Genomic DNA, 20309 nt, shown 5'->3' with positions numbered 1-20309 from the left:
ACCGGCCCAGCTCGGCCTGGGCCCGCAGGTCATCTGTCGGTCCTGGACCTCAGCCGGGCAGAGGTGGGCTCTGCAGGGCACCTTCCCAAAAAGCAAGCCTGTTCCCTGATCTAAGCCAAATGGTTGGAGGGGGGTGGGGCCTGCCAGAGAGGAGGTGAGCTCCCTGACCCTGGAAGTGTGCAAGGCAGACTGATAAAATTCCCCTCTTGTCATTTCAGACCTCCGCCCCCAAACCCTCACCTCTTCTCGGCTAAACGCCTGGAGAAAGGGGGGCACTCGGGCCAGGCAGGAGGGCATGGCTGGTATCCCGTCCATCTTAGAGCTGCCCACTCCACCCCTCCGGTCCCCGCTCCCCACTGGGAGGCATCAGCCTGTCCCCTCTTCCCACGGACCCCTCCCATTGGCACTGAGGCTTCTCCCCCAGCTGGCCAGTGACGGCCCCTCCTTTCTTCCTCAGTCTGTTGCTGCTTTTTCAACAGCAGACTACATCCTTCTAGAACTCTCCCTTCCCTCAGCCTTTGGGACACCTCCTCCTCTTGTGATCCCAGGTTTTCTGGGGGGAAGAGGGGAGAGCTCTTTCATGGCAGGTTTGCTCCCCCATCCCCAGTCTCTTTAGAGCCCCTCCTCTAGGCCTGGCCCCCAGGTCCCAAGTCTCCAAACCCCCAGCCGCCCTCCCCAGGTTAAAACACCTGCACTCGCTTCCTACCTAACGCCCCCCCCCCCACAGTTCCTTCTCTTGCTGGATGGCAGACCACGTATCCGCCTTCTTCCCCCCTTACTCAGACCTCCTGGGGTCACCCCAGATTCCGGCTTCTTCTCAGCAAGTCCCATCAGCCTATGGCTTAAACATCTTTAAGCCTCACACCTCCTGCCACCTGCTGACACAGCCGCAGTTCTCAGCCCTCCTAAGGGCACAAGCAGCCTCCTGATGGCGTTCCCACCCAGCAGTCCCCCCACCAGCTCTGCAGACCCAGTGCTTTAGCCCAAGACCCCGTCGCAGCAGTGATCCCCATCACCAATGCTGGAGGCAGACCTCACCTGTCCGGGCCCAGCCTGGCAGCCGCTCCTGACTGGCGGCCCTGGAGCCCTCCCAAGGAGACTGCAGAGGGAGGACGGCGCCACGCCAAGCCCATCTCTCCCGAAGCTTCTGCAGCTCACACAGGTGTACGCAGACTGCCTGCTCAACTTGACTTTAAAGCCACATCCCAGATGCTCTGCACCAACTAATCCTGCCGCCCCGGGAATACTCTTCGGCAATTCAGTGTAGGCACTTAGCCGCCCTCGTCTCCCAGGACGGTGCTGGAGTGCAGCTCTGTGGCCAGTTCTAGGCACCCTGGCCTCCAAAACACGAGGGAGAGGCCCAGGTCTGGAAAAGCAGTTAGGGGGCTGCTTCCCTACCCCTCCCTTCTTCTCAGCTCTGGACCCCAGCCGGCCTGCTGAGCGGGTGGGGTGTGCAGAAGGCTTTCCCCAAGCAATTGACCCTTCTTGGGACAACTGCCCATGCCCACTCCTGCTCCTGGACCCCTTCCAGCTCCAGTGGCCGCTGCAGGACCCTGCTGGCATGTCCACCAGCCTGCTGGACAAATAACCCGAGGTCCCCTGGGCACCGCCCACAACCCGAGCTCCAGACCTTCTTTCCTCATCTCCTCACCCCGCCCCCCCGGCCCCAACCAAGAGGCGTTTGTCCCTCGCCAGTCTCTGTCGCAGGGTCACCCCGAGCACCTAGAGTCCATCCAGGGGGGCAGCCTCAGACCCACCTCGGACAGGACATTTCAACCACCATCCTCCGCCGTTCCTAACGCGGTAACAAAACCCATAACCCCTCCCGCCCCGCTCCCAGCGCGCTTCTCTACCCCTCACCGACCACCTCACCCCGGCCCTAAGCCCCTCCACCATTCCGGCCACATGACAGCATCACCAAGGCGGCCCTCTGCCGCCGCTGCAGAGCCTCCGTCACGCACGGGAACCGAAACTGAGGGGTCTCGGCTGCGACCCCTCTGCGCTCGGCGGGAGGGGCCCGCCCCTCAGGCTCGCCAGGGGTCCCGCTGCCCAGGGGCTGCGTCGCTGGCGGTGGGACAAAGGCCGAGCGCCCGGGCGCCAGTCGCTGCCGGCCAGGGACCGAGGGCCCCACGCCGCGGAGCAGGAGCCGGCGCGCGAGGGTCTGCAGCGGCGGCCGCGCTCCTGGCTCCTGGCGCAGCGAGCAGGGGGCGCTGGCGCAGTGGGCGCGGCCGCGCAGAGCAGGGGGGCCGCGCCGCCGGGGCCTGCGGCAGGCGAGGGGGGGAGGGCAGGAGGGCGACGCGATTGGCGGGGAAGGGGCTTGCCGCAGTGGGCGCGGCAGGCATTGGCGGGGGTGGCGGGAGAGGGGGCTCGCGGGGGCTGCCGCAAGCGAAGGGGAGGGGAATGGGTTTGACGGAAGAGGAAGGGGGGCTTGCTGCAGGAAGAGATGGGGGCGGGGAGGGGTGGCAGGGGCGCTGCGGGGATACAGCGGGAGGCACGCGAAAATGGGGTGAAGGTGGGGAGCTGAGGGGAGGAGAGGTGGATTGGTGATGGGCGCAGTGAGGGTGAGGGATCGATGGGGTGGACGCGGAGACTGGCGAGGGGGCTCATGATGGGAAGGGGGTGGAGAAATGCATGAGGGCGCAGACGAGGGCTTGTGGTGAAGGTGAGGGCGGGGTAGCATGGACTGAAGGTGGGGTTCTGGCGGTGGTGATGGGGGACGACAGGGCTGGAGATGAAGATGGCTAGGAGGAGGGAGTGGAGGTGAGGGTGGCGGGCCTGCGGATGGAGATGCGGTGGGACAGCGGAGATGGAAATGGGTATAGGGCGGGCGGCGGGCTGGGCCCGGGCGGGGTCACCGGCTTGGATCCCAGCTCCGCGGACGCCGCCCGGGCTTAGCCCGAAACCCCTTCTCGGCGGCGGCTCCGGCGGCGGCGTCCCCAGCTGCGGTGGTGGCGGCGGCGGCGTCGGTGACGGTCCGGGCGGGAGGCGCGCGACTCTGGGTGCGGGTGCGTGGGGGTCTAGGGGTCCGCCCGTGGAAAGGCGGAGGAGCGGGATCGGGCTGGAGGGCTTGGAGGAGGTGCGCGGAAGCGCAGGCGAGCGGGACCGGCTGGAGGGCTCCGCGGCCGCCTCCCAGGGCGGCACTGCAGCCGCACTGGCGCGCACGGTGGAGGGCGGCGGCTCCCCGCGCGGCGACGCGCCTCCTCCCGCGGCCCCCGCCCCGCTGCGCTCGGCACCGCCCTCGTCTCCCAGGAAACCGCCGCGGCCGCCCCGCACCCCTCCCGCCGCCGGCTCGGCAGCCGCGCTCAGCCCCCGAGCTTCCCACGGCCCGGGGCCCGCCCGGTGCCCGCCAGGCTCCTGCCGCCCTGCCCTACGGGGGGCTGCCCCCCATTTGGAGTCTGGTGCGCAGGGGAGCCAGGGCCGATCCCAGAATGGCGATGGGAGGGGCGTCAGCTCTTTCCTCCGAAGGAGAGTGGCAGCCCACTGCCTGAGAGTCCCCTCTCCGCATGACAACGACCAGATCCCTACTGCTGTCTGGGCACTCAAGGGCCACCATCGGTCACTCCCCGTATCCTCTCCCCGCCCTCTCCAGCCCCCAGCCTCTGGCCTCAGGGACCTGGGCCTCCATCCTAACGTCCTGATCTGCGTCCCTAGGAAATATCAGACCGCGCCTGGCCACGCCCTCCTCTGGCTCAGCCACCTCCTCCTCCTGGGTCGCCCTCCCACACCCAGGACCAGTCCCCTCCACTCGCTGCAGCCCCAGCCCTGCTCCTTGCCTCCGCCGTGCCTGCCAGACCCACTGGAGAAACCACCCACTGAGGCCCCCCTCGCCGCAGTGCCGCCGTGCCGGGTCCCCCCCCCCCCCCGCCCCCACCCCGGCCGGCCTGCACAGGGACACAGAGACACATACTGCACAGGTAGCTCTGGAGCGAAGCGCCCTCTCCAAGGCGGCCCAGAACACTGAGGGCGCCTGAAGAAGGGGGTTCCACCAGGTAACTCCCAAGGCCGCTCTCTGCTGCCTAGATCCTGCTCAGGGACCCCCTCCCCCGAGCAGGCCACCCTGCCGGCAGGCACCGGGCTTGGGGGCGCCTTGGTGAGGCGGTGGGTGCCCCTGGATGTGGGCCTGGAAGCAGCTCTGGCTCAGAGGCCAGGCCTCTTCCCACTGGCCTTCCCACAGTGCTTCAGGGTTCAGAGCTCACACCGTGGCCTCAGAACAAGCTGGGGATGAAGGGGCGTCTTCTGTGCCCGTGACCCCAGGTCCTGGTTGCAGGGCAGGGGGCTCTCTCATGGGGCCTGGGAGTGAGATGCTCCCCGGAGGCCTCACCCAGCAGGCCAAGCTCAGCGCTGGTTTCTCATCCTTGGCCCAAGCCAAGCCGCAGAGGGCATCACCCAGGACTCTACGCAGCCATCCCCGACAGGGGCCGGGTGGGAGCTCCTGGGCTCCGTACAGCTCTCCCATTTAGCTTGCCTTCCACCCAACCCCTGGGCCAGGGCGGCAGCCCAGGAGATGGACTGATGCTGCCTGCCTCTGCCGTGTCCACCAGGGAGATCCTGGAATAGCAGAAGGGGACGCTGCGGCCCAGGGGTCCTCTCAGCCAGTTTCCCACAAAGACCCAACGCAGGCCCGTCCATCCACCCCGGGAAGGCTGAACAGGCAGAGGGCACAGACTCTCAGCTGGGCCAGAATATAGAGCAGACCCCTGGGTGCCACTGAGGGAGCCCTCGGGGGCAGGCTGAGTCCCAGGCCCACGCCCAGCACCGGCTCCATAAATCCAGAGGGGAAGGAACAGAGGGGCTCAGCCGCTCACCCCCAACTGAGCCACTGCCCACAAAGCCTGGCAGCCATCTCCAGGGTCATGGCCATCCCCGCTGGCATCCAGCTGTCACTTGCTGCTTCCGCTAACCCCTCGATCTCACGCACCCTTCTCCCTTGCCCTACTCTCTTTCAAGGCCCACTCACCTCTCCCTTCCTCCAGGAAGCCTTCCAGGTCCCTCTGGGCCAAAGCACCTGCCTAGCCGGTAACCTCCCTGAGCATGGGCGGCCCTCCCTGGGGGCTTTCCGATTGGCCACCCTTCCCAGCAGCAGGAGAGCTGCTCGGCCTGCTGGTGGGAGCCTCCTCTTCTCTCGCCTCTCTGCCCAGCATCCAGGCTGGACCTGGTGCTGAGTAACAAATATGTATAAAGAAAGGATCTCTGTGCAGTGTTGGCATTCAGGGAAATGAGGCTTAACACCAGCGTTGCCCCAGAGCCGCAGCCTCAGACCTCCCCCTCCCCTGGAAAGCCAGCACCTCCCCGACCGGACCCCTCCCCAGAGGCGGCATGACAGCCAGCTGCGTGCTGGTGCGAGGGGGGCCTGCGGGGGTGATTTCACAGTCCACAAGGACTCCCTTATTCTTCCAGAGGCCCCCGGCCACCTCCTGATGAGATGGAGCTCTCACTGGGTGCCTGCAAGGGTCTCGGCCATTTCCGGGTTTGAGAATCCTTTCCTCTTCACGACAACTGCTCTCTCCCATTCTACTGCTGCCGGCGCCACACAGGGAGCTAGAGTGACATGCCCAGGCCACTCAGCTTGGAGTGCTGCAAGGGACACAGAAGAATCCTGGCCTCCCCCGCCTCTCCCACCGCAAGACCTCCCTTGATTCCAGTCCCAGGGGAATTCCTGAGCAGGAGGGCGGCGGCTGAGGCAGGAGCAGACACGCTCTGCCACCAAGCGATATGCAGACAGCCACCCGGAGGGCCCTGGGAGTTCTCAGGTGGGATGGTCCCCAGCTGCTGACTCAGCACGTCTGCCCAGGCCGCACCTCCGTGTCCAGCACACAGCCAGCTCGCCGGTGTCGGGGCACCGAGCCCAGCCCCAAAGGCACGATTGTGAGGGCGTGCGCGCAGATACAGCCAGGACACAGCTAACTGCATTTCAGATAAACGATGCATTAGTTTTCAGAATAAAAGTATCTGGCCCCAAAGAACTGAAAGCAGGGACTTGAACAGAATCTTTTCCACCCCTGTTCACAGCAGCATTATTTGCAGGAGCCAAAAGGTGGAAACAGCCCAAGTGGCCACTGATGGATGAACAGATAAACCAAACGGGGCACGTCCATACAGCGGACGCCATTCAGCCTTAAGGGGTCACGAAGCGCCGACACACACCACAGCGTGGACGTACCCTGAAAACATGATGCTGACGCGAGAAGCCAGTCTTGAAACGACAAATACTGTTATGATTCCACTTAAATGAGGTCCCCAGAGGAGTCAAATTCATAGAGACGGTAGAATGGTGATTACCAGGCACTGAAGAGAGCGGGGTGGGGGGGGGGTGAGTGTTTAATGGGTACGAAGTTGGGGAAGATGAAATGTCTGCAGGTGGGTGGTGGTGACTGCTGCACCAACAGTGTGAATGAGCTTAACGCCACTGAATGTACACTTAAAAATCATTCAAACGGTGAATTTTATTATGCATATTTTACCACCAAAAAAGCACACAATCCCCCCTCTCCAGTATTTGGGACATACTTATACTAAATATGTGGAGCTTACTTATACTAAAAATGTATTTGTTGTTTATTTGAAACTTAAATATTCAGGACATATGCTACAAAATTATTAACTATCGAAATAGCAATTTAACTGGGTCTCCTGTAGTTTTATCTGCTAAATCTGGCGGCCCGGCCCTTTGTGGGGCATGGGAAGAAGCCTGACCAAAGTCACTCAGGCCCCCCCACTGGCAACTCCCCGCCACACGTGGGCATGCACACGTGTGCACTGTCTTCCAGGCTCCCTGGACGAGGGCCTCAGACCCTGCCCATGCCAGTGGCAGGAGGGCACAGGTGGATGTCAGAGCAGGGTCCACCTTCCCACAGCCCCCGGCCTCCTTGGAGAACGGTGGGCCTCACCGTCTCAGTCAACAGGAAGATACAATTATCCCCATCTCACAGATGGGAAGACTGAGGCTGGGAGGGTTCTGAGACTTGCTCAATGTCTCAAACGTGTTGCCTAGTGCTGGTCTCCTTCCACTGGCCCGAGTGCCTCCCTGTCTTCACTGAAGGGTAGGAAATGAAAGTGCTGGACACCTGGGGGCCCACCAGCAGCCCAGAGGTCCCAGGTACAGAGATGAAGGCTCCTGGAAGATGAGGGCAGAGTGGTGGCCTGGCCACCCTGCTAGCCTGCACCACCCTGTCAGTGGCCAGGAGCAGCTAAGACCTAGGACACCGTCAGGCAGCTGGGCAGGAGCCCGCGGGGCCAGCGGCCATGCCCACCCCCTGCACGGGAGGGACACCTGCCGGGACACTCCTGCCAGCAGCACAAACCCACCAGAAAGGGCTCCCAACCTGGAGCAGTAAGGTGACCTTGGCATTTGCCCGCTTGCCCGGCTCCCCAAAGATGGGACCCTGACCTCTTGTGGGTCCTGGGGGCCAGTGGGAATGGGTGGGCCAGCCTATTTCCTGACCTCTCCAGCTCAGTTCCTCCAGGGTGGTCAAGCTGACGCATCCATCAGGGAAGGGCCAGGTCTCTAAGCAGGCCGGGAATTCTGCTCCCTCAGGCACCCAGTGTCTTGGTCCCCACTCTGTTCAGCCACATCCAGCAGGCAGAGGTGGGACGGTCCCGCCCAGGGCAGTCAGGTTCCTGGGGCAGACAGCCCCATCCCCAGAGAGGGGTCAAAGGGGCAGTGACAGGCCCCACATGACCTGGGCAAGGAGAGGCCCCTTCTGATACCCCTAGGCTGGCCGCGGGCTGACCATGAGTGGGGTCCTGCTGGCACTGTCTTCCCCCCACCCTCCGACGTCTCTGCAGAGCCTGCAGGGCCTTCTGGGCCTCTGCTTGGGACTCATTTCTGAATACCAGCTGCCACCCTCCAAGGCTGCCCCGAGAGCCCTCCTGGCTGGCGGCGTGGCCCTGTGCTGGAGCAGCGCTCCTGCATCGCGGGCCGCCCCGCTGGGACGGGCCTGCAGCCAACTCTTCTTGCAGTTCCCAGCTTCTCAGGACCAGGGCCAGCCGAGCGGGAACACGGACACCATGAGACAGCGCTACCCGGTTCCCAACTTCTCAGGACCAGGGCCAGCCAAGCGGGAACACGGACACCATGAGACAGCGCTACCCAGTTCCCAACTTCTCAGGACCAGGGCCAGGCACTACCCAGTTCCCAACTTCTCAGGACCAGGGCCAGCCAAGCGGGAACACGGGACACCACGAGACAGCGCTACCCAGTTCACAACTTCTCAGGACCAGGGCCAGCCAAGCGGGAACACGGACACCACGAGACAGCGCTACCCAGTTCCCAACTTCTCAGGACCAGGGCCAGCCAAGCGGGAACACGGACACCATGAGACAGCGCTACCCAGTTCCCAACTTCTCAGGACCAGGGCCAGCCAAGCGGGAACACGGACACCATGAGACAGCGCTACCCAGTTCCCAACTTCTCAGGACCAGGGCCAGCCAAGCGGGAACACGGACACCATGAGACAGCGCTACCCAGTTCCCAACTTCTCAGGATCAGGGCCAGCCAAGCGGGAACACGGGACACCACGAGACAGCGCCACCCAGGAAGCAGCCGTAGTGACTGGGGAGCCCCTCCTCTCCAGCCCAATCCCTCTGATCCCCAGTGTGGCCCCTGAGCCTGGCCAGCACAGGCTGGCCTCCCTCCCCACCAGGGGGCACTCTTCCCCACGGCCGCCTCTGGAGAAAGGATGGGCCTCTCTCTCCAACAGGTTCCCCCCTGCCGTGATGCCCCCCTAGGACACAGCCCCATGCTGAGCACTCCACACGAGAAACCAGTTTCACAACCACTCCACACAGCAGGCGCTGCTACCATCCCCATTTTACAGAAAAGGATTCTGAGGCACAGAGAGGTTCAGTAATTGGCCCAAGGTCACACAGCGAGGGAGCATGGCCCCAGACTTGAACCCTGGCGGCAGGAGGGCCGTGTCCAGGAGACCAGGTTTTGGCTTCTGCTAGGGCCCCAACTCTTTCCTAAGACATACGCCACTGGGAATGGCCACTGGATCCAAAGGATACTGGCTCTGGGCCAGGGGGTGGCCTTGAAAACTCTAGGTAGCAGAGGAGGTGGGGGCTGGTTCCTTGGGCCAGGAATGCCTGGGGTGGGGGGCCCACCCAAGGCAAGAGCCCTGCAAGGGCAGCGTGGGACCCTCGGGTCAGGAGGGAGCTGGGGCCGAGCAAGTGCCTCAAGCCCTCAGGGAGGATGGGGCGAGAAGGCCACGACTCACAGTGAGAGTGGCCAAGCGGCACGTGGGCCAGGGGCTGCCCCAGGCTGGGAGGGGTCTTTGCTCTGCGGTCAAGAGCGACATGTATGATTGCAAACCGCATGCGTGTGTCTAAACCCACATGTTATTTCTCGTTACTTATAACTTACAAAAGTAACACATGGTCACCGTGGCCAGCAAAGCTGCAGCTCACGTGAAGCCTCTGACACCCGTCCAGACCCTACGCAGATGGCATTGTGGCTGCAGTTCAGCACCGAGGACAGCGCCCGGCACACAGTAGGAGCTCAAGGAACACTACCGAGTGACTCAGAGTGACTAATCTCTGTGCCCCCGTCACCCCCACCTGCAGGCAGCTGGCCGGGCCCCCGCTCTGCCCCAGTGCTCCCGTCCGGCCCGCCGGCTCTCCTGGGGCAGACATGGGGCTCCACCAGCCCTCGCGCCTTGGCTGAGGGCCCAGCCCGCCGCCCAGAGGCCTCCTCTTCTCTGGGCCCTGGGCCCCCTTGGCCGCTGGCTGAAGACTGCAGACCCGTTCTCAGAATAAAGAAGTAATGAAGTAAAAAATTACGCAGAGAATCATGAAGGAAGCTAGGTGCAGTGCTGCAGCCGTCGGAACATTATAAACAGGCGCATGAGGTGGTGTCCATACGCTTTCCTATGAACATCCTGCAGGCCTGATGCCCATCAGAAACTCAAAGCTGTGATGAGTGGAAACGGTACTTTGAGATATTTGCTAAAAATATAAAGGACGTGAAAAAATCAGCAGTTTCCACTGGTGACCAAGTCCCAGATTCTAGAATGCCATCGTCGCCTTGTTCGTAGTAACAGGAAATGCTAAAGGTTAGCAAAAAAGGAGATGTAATTTCTTTCTCAGTCAAGTTCATGAACTCCCTGACTTCTAAACCTGGGCCTCTCCAGTGCACCCTGGTGAAGGAGCCCAGCCTCAAATGACCTGCCTTCACACCCACGTCTGTCCATCCCAGTTTGCCCATCCTTCTAGAACCATCCCTGGAAGGCCATCCTGGCCCCAAAGCAGAGGGGTGCCCCCTCCCCTCTGCCCCCTCGGCCGCTGGCTCCATCCTGCCTAGAGCTTCGGTTCAAGGGCTTCTCATGGGGTGGGACTGGTGTTTTGGGAAGCCACCTCCCACCTGTTCAGGAGTGCCCTGCACTTCATGGGGTCCCTGGCCTCCCTGTCCCCTCCCCTAAATGCTGTGACAACCAAAAACGCCCCCGGGGAACAGCTCCTGGTTGGGAACACCCACGTTATCCTGGGGCGGTTAGCTGTGTGTCTGACCTGCAGCAGCTCCCAAATATACAGTGACAGGGAGGTGGCAGACCCTGGGTGTTAGGTCACTCTAAGGGAGACCGGCAAGGTGCCTGGAGTGTCCTGTGGGCAGCCACTGCCAGGCCAGGGGAGGGGGGTCAGGCACGGCGGGGCTAAACGTTTTAAGAGCCTCGTCCCTTTAAAATACCCCTATGGGTCCGGTGTGTCCCGAACTCCATGATGAAGGGAGATGGGAGTGAATACCTCAGCCAGCCCTGAAGCAGGTGGCATCATCCGTCTCCCCAGGGCCTGCAGATGGTCACAGGTGGGTGGGATGTACTTTCCGTGGCCCCAGACACTTGAGGACGCACACAGACGTCACACATGGCTCACCACAGGGCCCAGATGTCCACAGGTGGCCCCAGGCGCCAAGGATGCGCTCAGACACACAGACGAGCCCGGACGGCCACCCTCAGGTTCAGACAGCGGTCCTCAGCACTGGGGACTCTGTCCGAAGGTGTGCACAGGCCACGGACCTCCACGGGTTCTGGTGCTGATGCTGAGCCCAAGAAATGTCCCCGCCAGGGAGGCACAGGGCCACAGTCACCGCCAGGTGCCCCTGTCCAGGGCCTGGCCGCCCGCCTGACAGGGAGACGTGTTGGCCTGTCCCTCAAGCTGCTGGGAGCACTGCAGCCAAATCCACCCCCAGGCCAACAGCCGGGGCGCAGCGGCTGCCTGGCTCCGGACTGCGGGGTGCGGGAGGGGCTGGCGGCCCCAGCTGAGTTCCTCACCAGACCCTGACCTGCTGGGGTGGGGCCCATAGCTTGGGGTGAGCACAGAGCGGATGAATGGATGGACGGGTAGGTAGGAGGGTGAAGGTCCTCGCCTCCTGCCTGGCCAGCCTCTCCTCGTCCCTTCCAAGCAGGCGGGGCGGCGGGGCTCGGGCGTTTGGTGCCCATCGGCGGGACCAGCTCTGACCTTAGGAGGCCCTCCTTGAGGTGGTAGGCTGGCAGAGCTTGGGCTGGAGTTGAGCTTAGCCTGACCTTCTCTTCTCCTGCCGGCCGGCCGGGCCCTCCTGCAGCCCGAGTCCTCACGTGCGTCTCTCTCAGGCCGGCTCCTCTCCCGGACACCCCACCCAGCCCCTCCTGGGGCTCGCCCACCTGTCCCAGCCTTGGGGTCTGCCAGGTCCCGTCTTTCCTTGTACCTGTGGGAGCTCTGTGGCCTCCCCGCCAGCTCTGTCCTCTGGCCGACCTCACCCCTGCAGCCTGGAACGCACACCCAGCACCTACGGACAGGGCCACACGGATGCCCCCAGCGCCCCGACGAGGCAGGCTTGCGTGGGCTCGCCCCGACCTCCTCCTCTCTGGGGCACCCCCTCAGTGGGTGGCACCATTGCCCGGTGCCCACGCCAGATACCTGGGGCCAACCTGGGCCAGGGCAGCAAGGCCACAGAGGAGAAGCTACTCCAGGGACGGGGCTCTGAGCACGGGGGACCCCTTTCTGGGACCCAGCTTCCCCACCTGCACACTAAGTGGTTGCACCAGGTGGTACTTGGCCTGCCCTGCAAGCACCCCGTTCTGCCCGCTCTGGGAGGCTGGGAGGGGCTGCCAGGCAATGGGCCGGCAGAGGCCAGGGCACGGCTTAAGGACGCAGGGCCTTGGACGGAGGCCGGGGCTGGCTCTTGGGCACTTCAGTGGGTGGGCAGGAGGGGTGAGGAAGGCAGGGCCCAAGCCGGGGCTCCAGCAGGGCCTCCGCGTGCTGGCCTCCTCCAGCCCAGGTGCTCTCCTTGGCCCCGGGCCCGGCTGTGGTCATCCTGTCTACCTGCAGGGCCCTGGGCTCGGCCACACTGCGACACCCGAGCTGATGGGAGACCCACCTCACGGTGCTGCTGGCTGGTCCTCAACATCTCCTGGTGCTGGACCCCAGTTTCTGTCTCCTCCCTCCCTGCAGCCCCGGACTCGGCCAGGTCACAAACTGCCTGGCTGCCCCCTGCCGGCGTGCGAGCCTGCGCAGCTCTCCTCCTCCAAGATGCAGCAGGGGCGGCAGGCAGGGCGCCGGGCCTCCAGGGGGCCGAGGTCAGGGCAGACGGTGAGGGCGCAGGGTCGATGGAGCCCGCCGGGCCTGCCCTGTCATCCAGCCAAGCCTCTAGGACCCAGGGAGCACTTAGCACAAATCGGCAGCCAGCGTCCTCGGCTGGGCCACGGAGCCAGCTGCCTGCCCACCCCCCCTCCCCACACCCTGCCCCGCGTGCTGGGTCCCCTGCTCAGGGGCCCTCGCACTTGTTGGGGGGGGACCCCCAGCCTGTCCACGGCAAACTGGTGTCAGTGAGTCACAACTCTCCCGGGCGGGTGCCCCTGACCCCCATGAGGGTCTCATGGCTGGGCCCCTCATCGCCCACCCCGGTTCTGGGACGTGCCCCAAGTGAGATGCATCAGCGGGTCGGCAGTTACCAGACTCTGAACGTCAGAATGAGAGGCGCCCGGCCCTCCCCTCTGACTCAGTTGGAGAAGCTAAGGCCCACGGGGTGCAGAGCTCTGGCCATTTTCCTGAGAAGCTTGCAGGCTGGTGGGGGTGAGGAGCGGGCTGAGCATGGCCTGACACCCTCACTCCATCACCAAGGCTCCAGCGCACGTCTGAGCCGAGACCCTGAGCCTGTGGCACGGCCCTGTCCTGAGGAGCCACCCACCGAAATACCCAGAGCCCAGGACCCCCGCCCACTGGCGGGATGCGCCCGAGTGAGGCGCCGCGCCTGCAACGGGCTGAACCCCGACCCTCGTTCGTACGTCGGAGTCTTAAGCCCCAGGACTTCAGGAGGTGACCTCATTTGAGCGTGGGGTCTTTGCAAATGTAACTGGTTGGGCCCCTAACTTGATAGGACTGGTGTCCTTATTTCCATAAAATGAAATTCAGAGGCAGGCCAGCACAGGGACACCTACTCATAAAGACAAACCCAGAGACTACAGACCAAGGACCCCCAAGGATCGCCTGCAACCCCCAGAAGCCACGAGAGGCCCTGGAACAGCTTCTCCCTCATGGCCTCAGGAGGAACTAGCCCAGTGACACCTTGACCTTGGACTTCCAGCCTCTGAACTGCAAGACAATAAACTCCTGCTGTGAGGCCGCCTGGCCTGCTGCATCGGTGCCAGCAGCCGGGGGAAGCGGACACACGCCTGACCCCCAGCACCCAGCCCAGCCTAGCACCACGTGGGCGGTGCTCAGCACACTTACTGCTGAGGTTGCCCAGACTTGGGGAGCACCCCGGGAAAACAGGGAGAGCCCTGGAGAGTAGTGGGTGTGTTGGGGATGCCCGGGAAGCTGCGTAGCAGGGCCAAGCCCCGGAGGGAGGATGGTGACGGGCGTGTGCCGAGGGTGGGCATGGCGAGGGCCGACCTGGCAGGAGGGGGCGCGTGTGCCAGGAAGGTGAGCCAGCCAGGAGCTGGCGGGAGCCAACGCTGAGGCCACAGGCAGACGAGGGGCTGGGGTGGGGCTGGCCTGGCCCCCTCAGGGGCTCCTAGATCTACCCAGGATTCCAGGATTCCTGCCAGGAGAGCCGGTATGCACCCCTCACACCCAGAGCTTCCCTGGCACCCATGGCGAGACCAAGAACAGTCGAGAAAGCTGGAGGCCCCGGCCCTGCCCCCAGTGTAAGGGTCACGGCTGGGAGGACAGGACAGCCCCCACCCCACAGCTGGGGACAGGGGGTAGGGCCTGGGGTTGGGGAGGACTGCAGCACCTCCGCCTGAACCATCTCCGCCCAGAGACTTCAGGCAGCTCAGAGCACCTGCCCAGGCCTGTTCCTAGACACACGTGGCAAGAAGGCCGCCAGCTGGCATGGGGTGGGTGGCCCCGGGCTGGAGCCCTCACCCGCCTGAGCCTGTGTCCTCTCCCGAATGTGGGTGATGACCTGACCCCCCAGGGCTGTGCTGATGGCTGGATGTGGTCACAGCTGGTACCAGGCAAGGAGACATCACACAGGCAGGGCCTGGGCCCTGAGTCTTGGTCTGAAATCTCCCTGAACCAAGCCAGGCCTCAGGGAAGAGGGTCTGGCTTACAGGAGAGCTGACCAACCTCTCACCACCTGGGCATGTCCAGGCCTGGGCCCGATTTGATTCCGGCGTGGCCTCGGGTGAGCCCCTCTCCTGGCCTGTCTCCCTGTCCAGGACCAGCCAGGCTGACACCTGTGCCCATGCACGTGGGTGGCCTAGCACAGGCCCGGTGCACCCACACACCCTCTGTGCTCTCCTCCCGGCTCCGAGGCCCACCTGCCGCCTGGCGGGAGTGTCCTCAGTCCCTCTCCTGGGAGGCCTCCGGGGCCCTGCAGCCCTGTCCACCATGGGCTCACGCTGTTCCCTCTTAGGGCCGGCATGGAACCAGTCTACCAAGACCGACCTGTCTTGTCTTCTGGACTCACCTACCCCTGGATGGGACATCTGTCCACGACTCCTGGGGGACCTGGCCCGGCATGGTGCTGGGGACACGCCAGGGGCTGCTCTTAGGGTCGGCCAGCAGCACACAGCTGGGCCATCCTCTGCGTACACCCCGGGCGGGGTCACCTGATTCCCGCCCCTGGAACAGCCCTCTCTAGCAGGGCAGGAGCGGCGGGCCTTCACTGGACAGGCTCCCGGGACCAGCTCAGGGTGAGGCCCGGCTGCATGGAAGGCCGAGTCACCGGCAGCAGTCGGGGTTGGGGCAGGGCGGCCCCGGAGAAGGCGCAGGAGGTGTTCCAGTTAAGAGGAGTTCTAACCCGGCCTAAGCAGTGGAGTCTACGACCAGGAGAAGGCAGCTGGTGGCCCATCAGGGCCTGGCCTCGAGGCCCCATTTCAGGCCTCCAGGCCGGGGTGGCACGAGGCTTCCAGAGAACACAGAGCCCAGGACTGTTCAGCAGTTAATGCCACCGGCTTTGGGGTCAACACACTGGGTTCTAGACCTCAGAGCTCCACGTGGGCCGAGCGCCCTGAAGAAAGCTGTGGGGCTTCTCGGCCTCGGTTACTTATCTGTGAAGCAGGTCTGCAAAGACCCCTCCTCATCCGCTGTACCAGCTAGACAGTCACGGGGAGGAAGCCACGCTGAGTCTGGGTCAGCATGAGGGCTCCCAAGTGCCAGACACCACCGCCTGCAGGCCCTCCAGGGGCCTCTAGGGCGGGGCGCACAGGGGAGGACACGCCTGAGGCAGCCGCAGAGCGCACGACGTCAGCATGATCCCCTCCTGCAGCCTTCGGGTGGTCGCGACTACTCCCGTGTCACACGTGAAGAAACGGAGGCACAGAGAAGCCAGGTTGGGGGGGGGGGGTGGCGGGGAGGCCGACGCGGCAGGGCTGGCACCTGAGCCCAGGCGCACGGAGGACGTCCCGCCCCTCGGAGCAGCACGCGGCGTGACCGGCACCGCGGCTCCCGCAAGGCCCCGGCCGCCGCGTCGCGCAGGTGGCCCCGTCGGCTCCTGGCTCCCCTGGGCCCCCCTACCTGTGGTTCTCCCCGCCCCCCGCCCAGCCCTGCCCTCACGCTGGGGGTGATGAAACCTCAGCTGCTCTAGTGGTGAAGGGCCAGAGCAGCAGCTCAGCTGGAGGCCACGGACCACCCTGGGGCCCCAAGCCAGGCACACGGGGCCTCTGCCCTCTGAACGGGACAGGGGGCACACAACCGTCCGGTGTGGGGCCGGGCTGTACGCAGATGGCCTGCGAGAGCCGCACGGCCGAGGGACAGGCTCGGCGGGCTCCCTCGGCCTCGGGCAGGACAGCAAGAGAAGCAGCGGTTTCCGCTGGGGGGCTAAGGGGTGGTCCTCGGTGGGGAGCCCACGGCCAGCCGGGGTCCAGGAGCAGAGGAGCTGCCCACCAGTCCGTGTTGCACTGACAGGCCCACGCTCCCCTCTGGCCTCCAGCCCCGAAGTCCAGGCCCCTTCTGCCAGGCCCAGGCCCTCCGTCTCCCACTGCCCACCCACCACGGCTGGCAGAAAGCGGGCCGTGTGCGGGTCGTCAGCAAGTTTTGACCGAGAACCTACTTTGTGCCCGGAGCTGCACGAGGTTCTGTGGCTACTACAGAGAACAGTACAGACGGGGGTGGCCTCTGCCCCCAGGGCCTCAGGGAAGGGTCAGAGAGACACACGACAAACCGTGTCAAGTGTCAGGAGGCCGAGCAGGTGCTCAGGAAACATCTGGGGACCAGGAGCAACCCCACAGGCAGAGATAGAAGATGGCCGGCCCGTGTGCGCACGCGCGTGTGTGCATGTGCGTGCAAGTGTGTGCACGTGCGTGCGTGTGCACGCGCGTGTGTGTGTGCGTGAGATGCAGCATGGGGCTGGGCTTCTCCCCAGTGCTGCAGAGAGAGCCAGCTAGAGGGGCGGCTCCCCCTCACCTTCCACGTCGTGCTCTGGCCGGAGGGAGGGCTCCCTGAGCTGCGCAGCCTGTAAAAGGCGATGGCCGTCGTCCTCATCAGGGCCACACCTGGCCGTCCACCCAAAAAACTACACAAAGTCACGAACGGGAGCCCCATGCGCACTGATGGTCCCTCCTTCATGAGCCCACACCATTTCTGCTCTCCCAGGCAGGTGCAGGCTGGAAAGGCCACCCAAAGACCCAGGGCCGCCCTCCCTCCCTTCCAATGACTAGCAAGCATTGAGTCTCCACCCCACCAGCCAGCCCAGCCGTCCACCCCCGGGGGTCCCCAGGCTGGAGAAGTCTGCCTGCCACCTGGCAGGACAGGAGACCAAAGGCCCGGATCCCCGAGAGCAGCGTGTCACCACGGGGCCACCAGAGGGCGCCCGTTCCACGGAGCCCGGCCAAGTTGCTCGGAGCAGGAGAGGACAGGCCTGGCTGCTGCCTTGGGAGGTCACCCTGTTTCCTTCACCCCACGTGGCACCGGCACTCTCCTCGGTGCCTGGGCCCTGCAGGGCACTCTCCAGTTCAGGTGCTTATGGGGGAGTATGAAGCCATAGGGGGTCGGGGAGAGCAGCTTCCCAGAAGCCCCTGGAGGTGGGACGGAGGGGCCACGGGCACTGGTCGGGAGGGGGTGCAGTCCAGGCCCCGGGGGGCAGCACCTGAAGCCCTGGCTGGCGCGGTGCTCGGACAGCTGCTGGGCGGCCGAACACCGCACCCCCCCCCCACCCCCCGTCACATGCACAGCAAGGCACTCTGCTGGTCCCGGGTCCCCAACCCACTGTAGCCCCAGCCCAAGGAGGCCAAGACCCAGCCCCCCGCCGGCCCCACCTCACCTTCTCCAGCCTGCCCTGCTCTCTCCCAGCCCTTGATGGTTGCCCAGACTCTGCCACTCTGTCTCTCAGCCTAACTGGGACAGAGGCCTGTGGATGCGATCGAGTTGAGGATGGTCCCGAGGACACAGCGGCCGAGTGGGAGGGGATGTGTGAAGGAGAGCTGTGGGGCGAGGGGACCTTGGAGTGCCGTCTAAGATCGGGGCTGGGTGAGGGCAGCTGCTCAGCTGCCCTGAGACCCTGGTGTCCAGGGGAAGGGATTCAACCGAAAGGCCAGGGATTCCCGGGCATTAGCTCCTCTGTTTGCATGGCGGGTGGCGGGGCTTACGAACCAACGTGTGCTGGCCCCAGGCACCCAGATGTACCCCCCAACCCTGTCCCCTAGGGAGGGTGGCAGCCCTGCCAATGACAGGGCTTTGTCAGCAGAGGCACAGGAAGGCCTACCCTGGGGGACGTGAACCCCGGGCAGCGGCTGTCAAGGTACCAAGGCAGGCTTCTGTGGGTCCTGCCCTGCTGGGGGCAGGGGTCCAGGGCCTGGCTGCCCCCTCCCATTCCCCAGCAAGACACGGCCATGGACTTGCCCCTCACACTCCTCTCTCGCTCAGAACTCCTGTGGCTGTGGTCATTCCATGTCCCCCGTGTCACTACTCAAATGCCCCCTCCCCAACCCCGGCCCAGTTTGGGAGGAGTTCCCCAGGGCAGGAAGCTGGTCTGCCCCGCTCTCGTCCACCGTGTCCCAGGCACCCTGAACAGACGCGCAGACCCACGGTGGTTCTGGACACATTTGCAGTTTGAGGAAAAAGCCTGGGGGGCGTCTGTGAAATCCTTAGCCACCATGCTCCACCTCCACCCTCACTCCGGTCCCCAAAGCTCCTCAGAGGCCTGCAGGGAGGGTGTGGGCAGGACTGCGGGCAGCTGCAGGGCTGAGGCTGCCTGGGACGGCGATGCTCTTACAAAGAAATGACACGGCCCCTGGGCGGGATCCAAGGCGCCGACCACCTGCAGCTGGACTCCCCGCCCGAGGCGGCCCTGAGTGCCAGGCGAGCACAAGTTCCCTGGGCAGGAATCCCTGCGAGGTGATGTTCCCTTCCCGGTGGCAGAGGTCGAGCCTCTCCACCCTCGCCGCCGCCCCTCCCCGAGTGCACAGTTCGCTCCCGACCTCCCCGGGGCCCCTAGGCTGCCTCTGCCGGGGACCCCCGGGAATCCCCGGGCCGACCCGTGGCGCCTCCCGGAGAGGCCCGCACAGCCGGTGGGAGTCCCTAGCCCATGGCCACCGTCGGCTGCGCCCCGACAGCCGGCCCCGCAGCTCAGCCCTGCCTGTCCCGGAGGACGCACCAAGCCGGGGACCGCCCGGTCCGCCGCCCGGCGAGGACAGCTCCGCGGGGAAGGGGCCGGTGTGCGTGTTGGGGGCCGGGGGGCGGCCGAGCGGAGCAGAGGAAACCCGGGCGGTGGGAGGGCGGCGCGGGGCGCGGAGGCGCAGGGCGGACGAGGGCAGAACGGGAGAGAGAAGGGGGCGCAGGGGAGACCCGGGAGCACCGGGTCACTCACCCGAGATCTCCGCCTGGGGCACGTCGCTCAGGCTGAAGCCCTTGGCCCCGTAGATCTGGCGGACTTCGCCGCAGCTCCGACTCTTGCTGGCAGGGTCCCCGTGGGCGCAGGCGGCCAGCGCGACGGCCACGCACAGCAACCACCAGCCTCGGGCCCGGAGCTCCATGGCGGGGCCGGCGGCGCCCCCGGCCGGGCCCGTGCAGCCCCCGCCCGCGAAGGGCAGAGCCAAGGTCCCGGCGTACTCGGCTCGCGGTCCGGAGGCGCCGGCGGCAGGGGAGGCGGAGACAACAAAAGCCGGCGGCTGCTGGGCGCGGAGCGCGCGGGGCGCGAGGTCCGGCCGCTCTCTCCGGCGGCCCAGAGCGCGGCAGGCGAGCGCGCAGTCCCGGCCCGGCCCCTCGGCGGCCCGGGAGAGGGGCGGGGAGGGGCGCGCGGGGCGGGACGCGCAGGGGCGGGGCGGGGCGCGGCGCGGGGGCGCGATCCGAGGCGCACGGGGCGCTCCTCCTGCTCCCGGGGCCGCCCGGCTCGCGCGGATTTGTTGACTGCTGAAGGGAAGCGGGGTGGCCGGGAGCGCGCGGGCCGTGGCCGGGGTCCCCGAGGGCGGGCCCTCCACGCCCAGCGCCCGGGGCGGCGGCACCACCTGTGGGGGCGGGGGCGGGGGTGCTGAGGCAGGGCTTCCCCCGCCGGACGTGACATCACGCCTTCCGCGCGCCTATCAGGGGCCTCCCCGCCCCCAGCCGAAGTCGGCGTCCCTCCCGTCTTCCCTCTCCTCGGATCAGGCCGTGCCTTCCTGCACCCTGGCCGCGTGCCTCGCGCGTCCGCTCCCGCAGCCTTGGTCCCCTTTGTCCCCCGCCTGCACCCCTTTACGGCCCCTCGCCCCCGCGCCCATTTCAGCCGCCTCTCCCGCGGCTCCAGCTCACACTTGATTTTTTCTGTGGAGGAGAGTGGGGGGCTGTACGTGGGAAACTAGCCGAGAGTAGACCTCGCGCGCGCCCGTTCCTGCGTAGAGGCAACCAACGAGTTAGTTGTTGGAGATCGGCAGCCGGTTTTGTGTCCCCTCCACGTGATGCTTTGGGTGCTCGAGAAGCGA

At 65.4% G+C, this 20309-nt stretch overlaps 1 protein-coding gene across 1 annotated transcript in view; it reads right to left on the bottom strand.

Moving 5' to 3' along the window:
• GPC1 (glypican 1) overlaps positions 1-19805 on the bottom strand; it is a 30380-nt gene extending 10575 nt beyond the window's left edge. Inside the window, exon 1 of the mRNA XM_057550968.1 lies at positions 19223-19805. Coding sequence (XP_057406951.1) covers positions 19223-19388 — 166 coding nt within the window. The 5' untranslated portion in view covers positions 19389-19805. The remainder of the gene's footprint in view (positions 1-19222) is intronic.
• Between the last annotated feature and the right edge of the window lie 504 nt (positions 19806-20309).

This window comes from Balaenoptera acutorostrata, chromosome 8 (genome assembly GCF_949987535.1).
Source record: "Balaenoptera acutorostrata chromosome 8, mBalAcu1.1, whole genome shotgun sequence".
NCBI classification, from domain to species: domain Eukaryota; kingdom Metazoa; phylum Chordata; class Mammalia; order Artiodactyla; family Balaenopteridae; genus Balaenoptera; species Balaenoptera acutorostrata.
The sequence above is the reverse complement of the archived record's forward strand: the minus strand, read 5'-3'. Positions and strand labels throughout refer to the sequence as shown.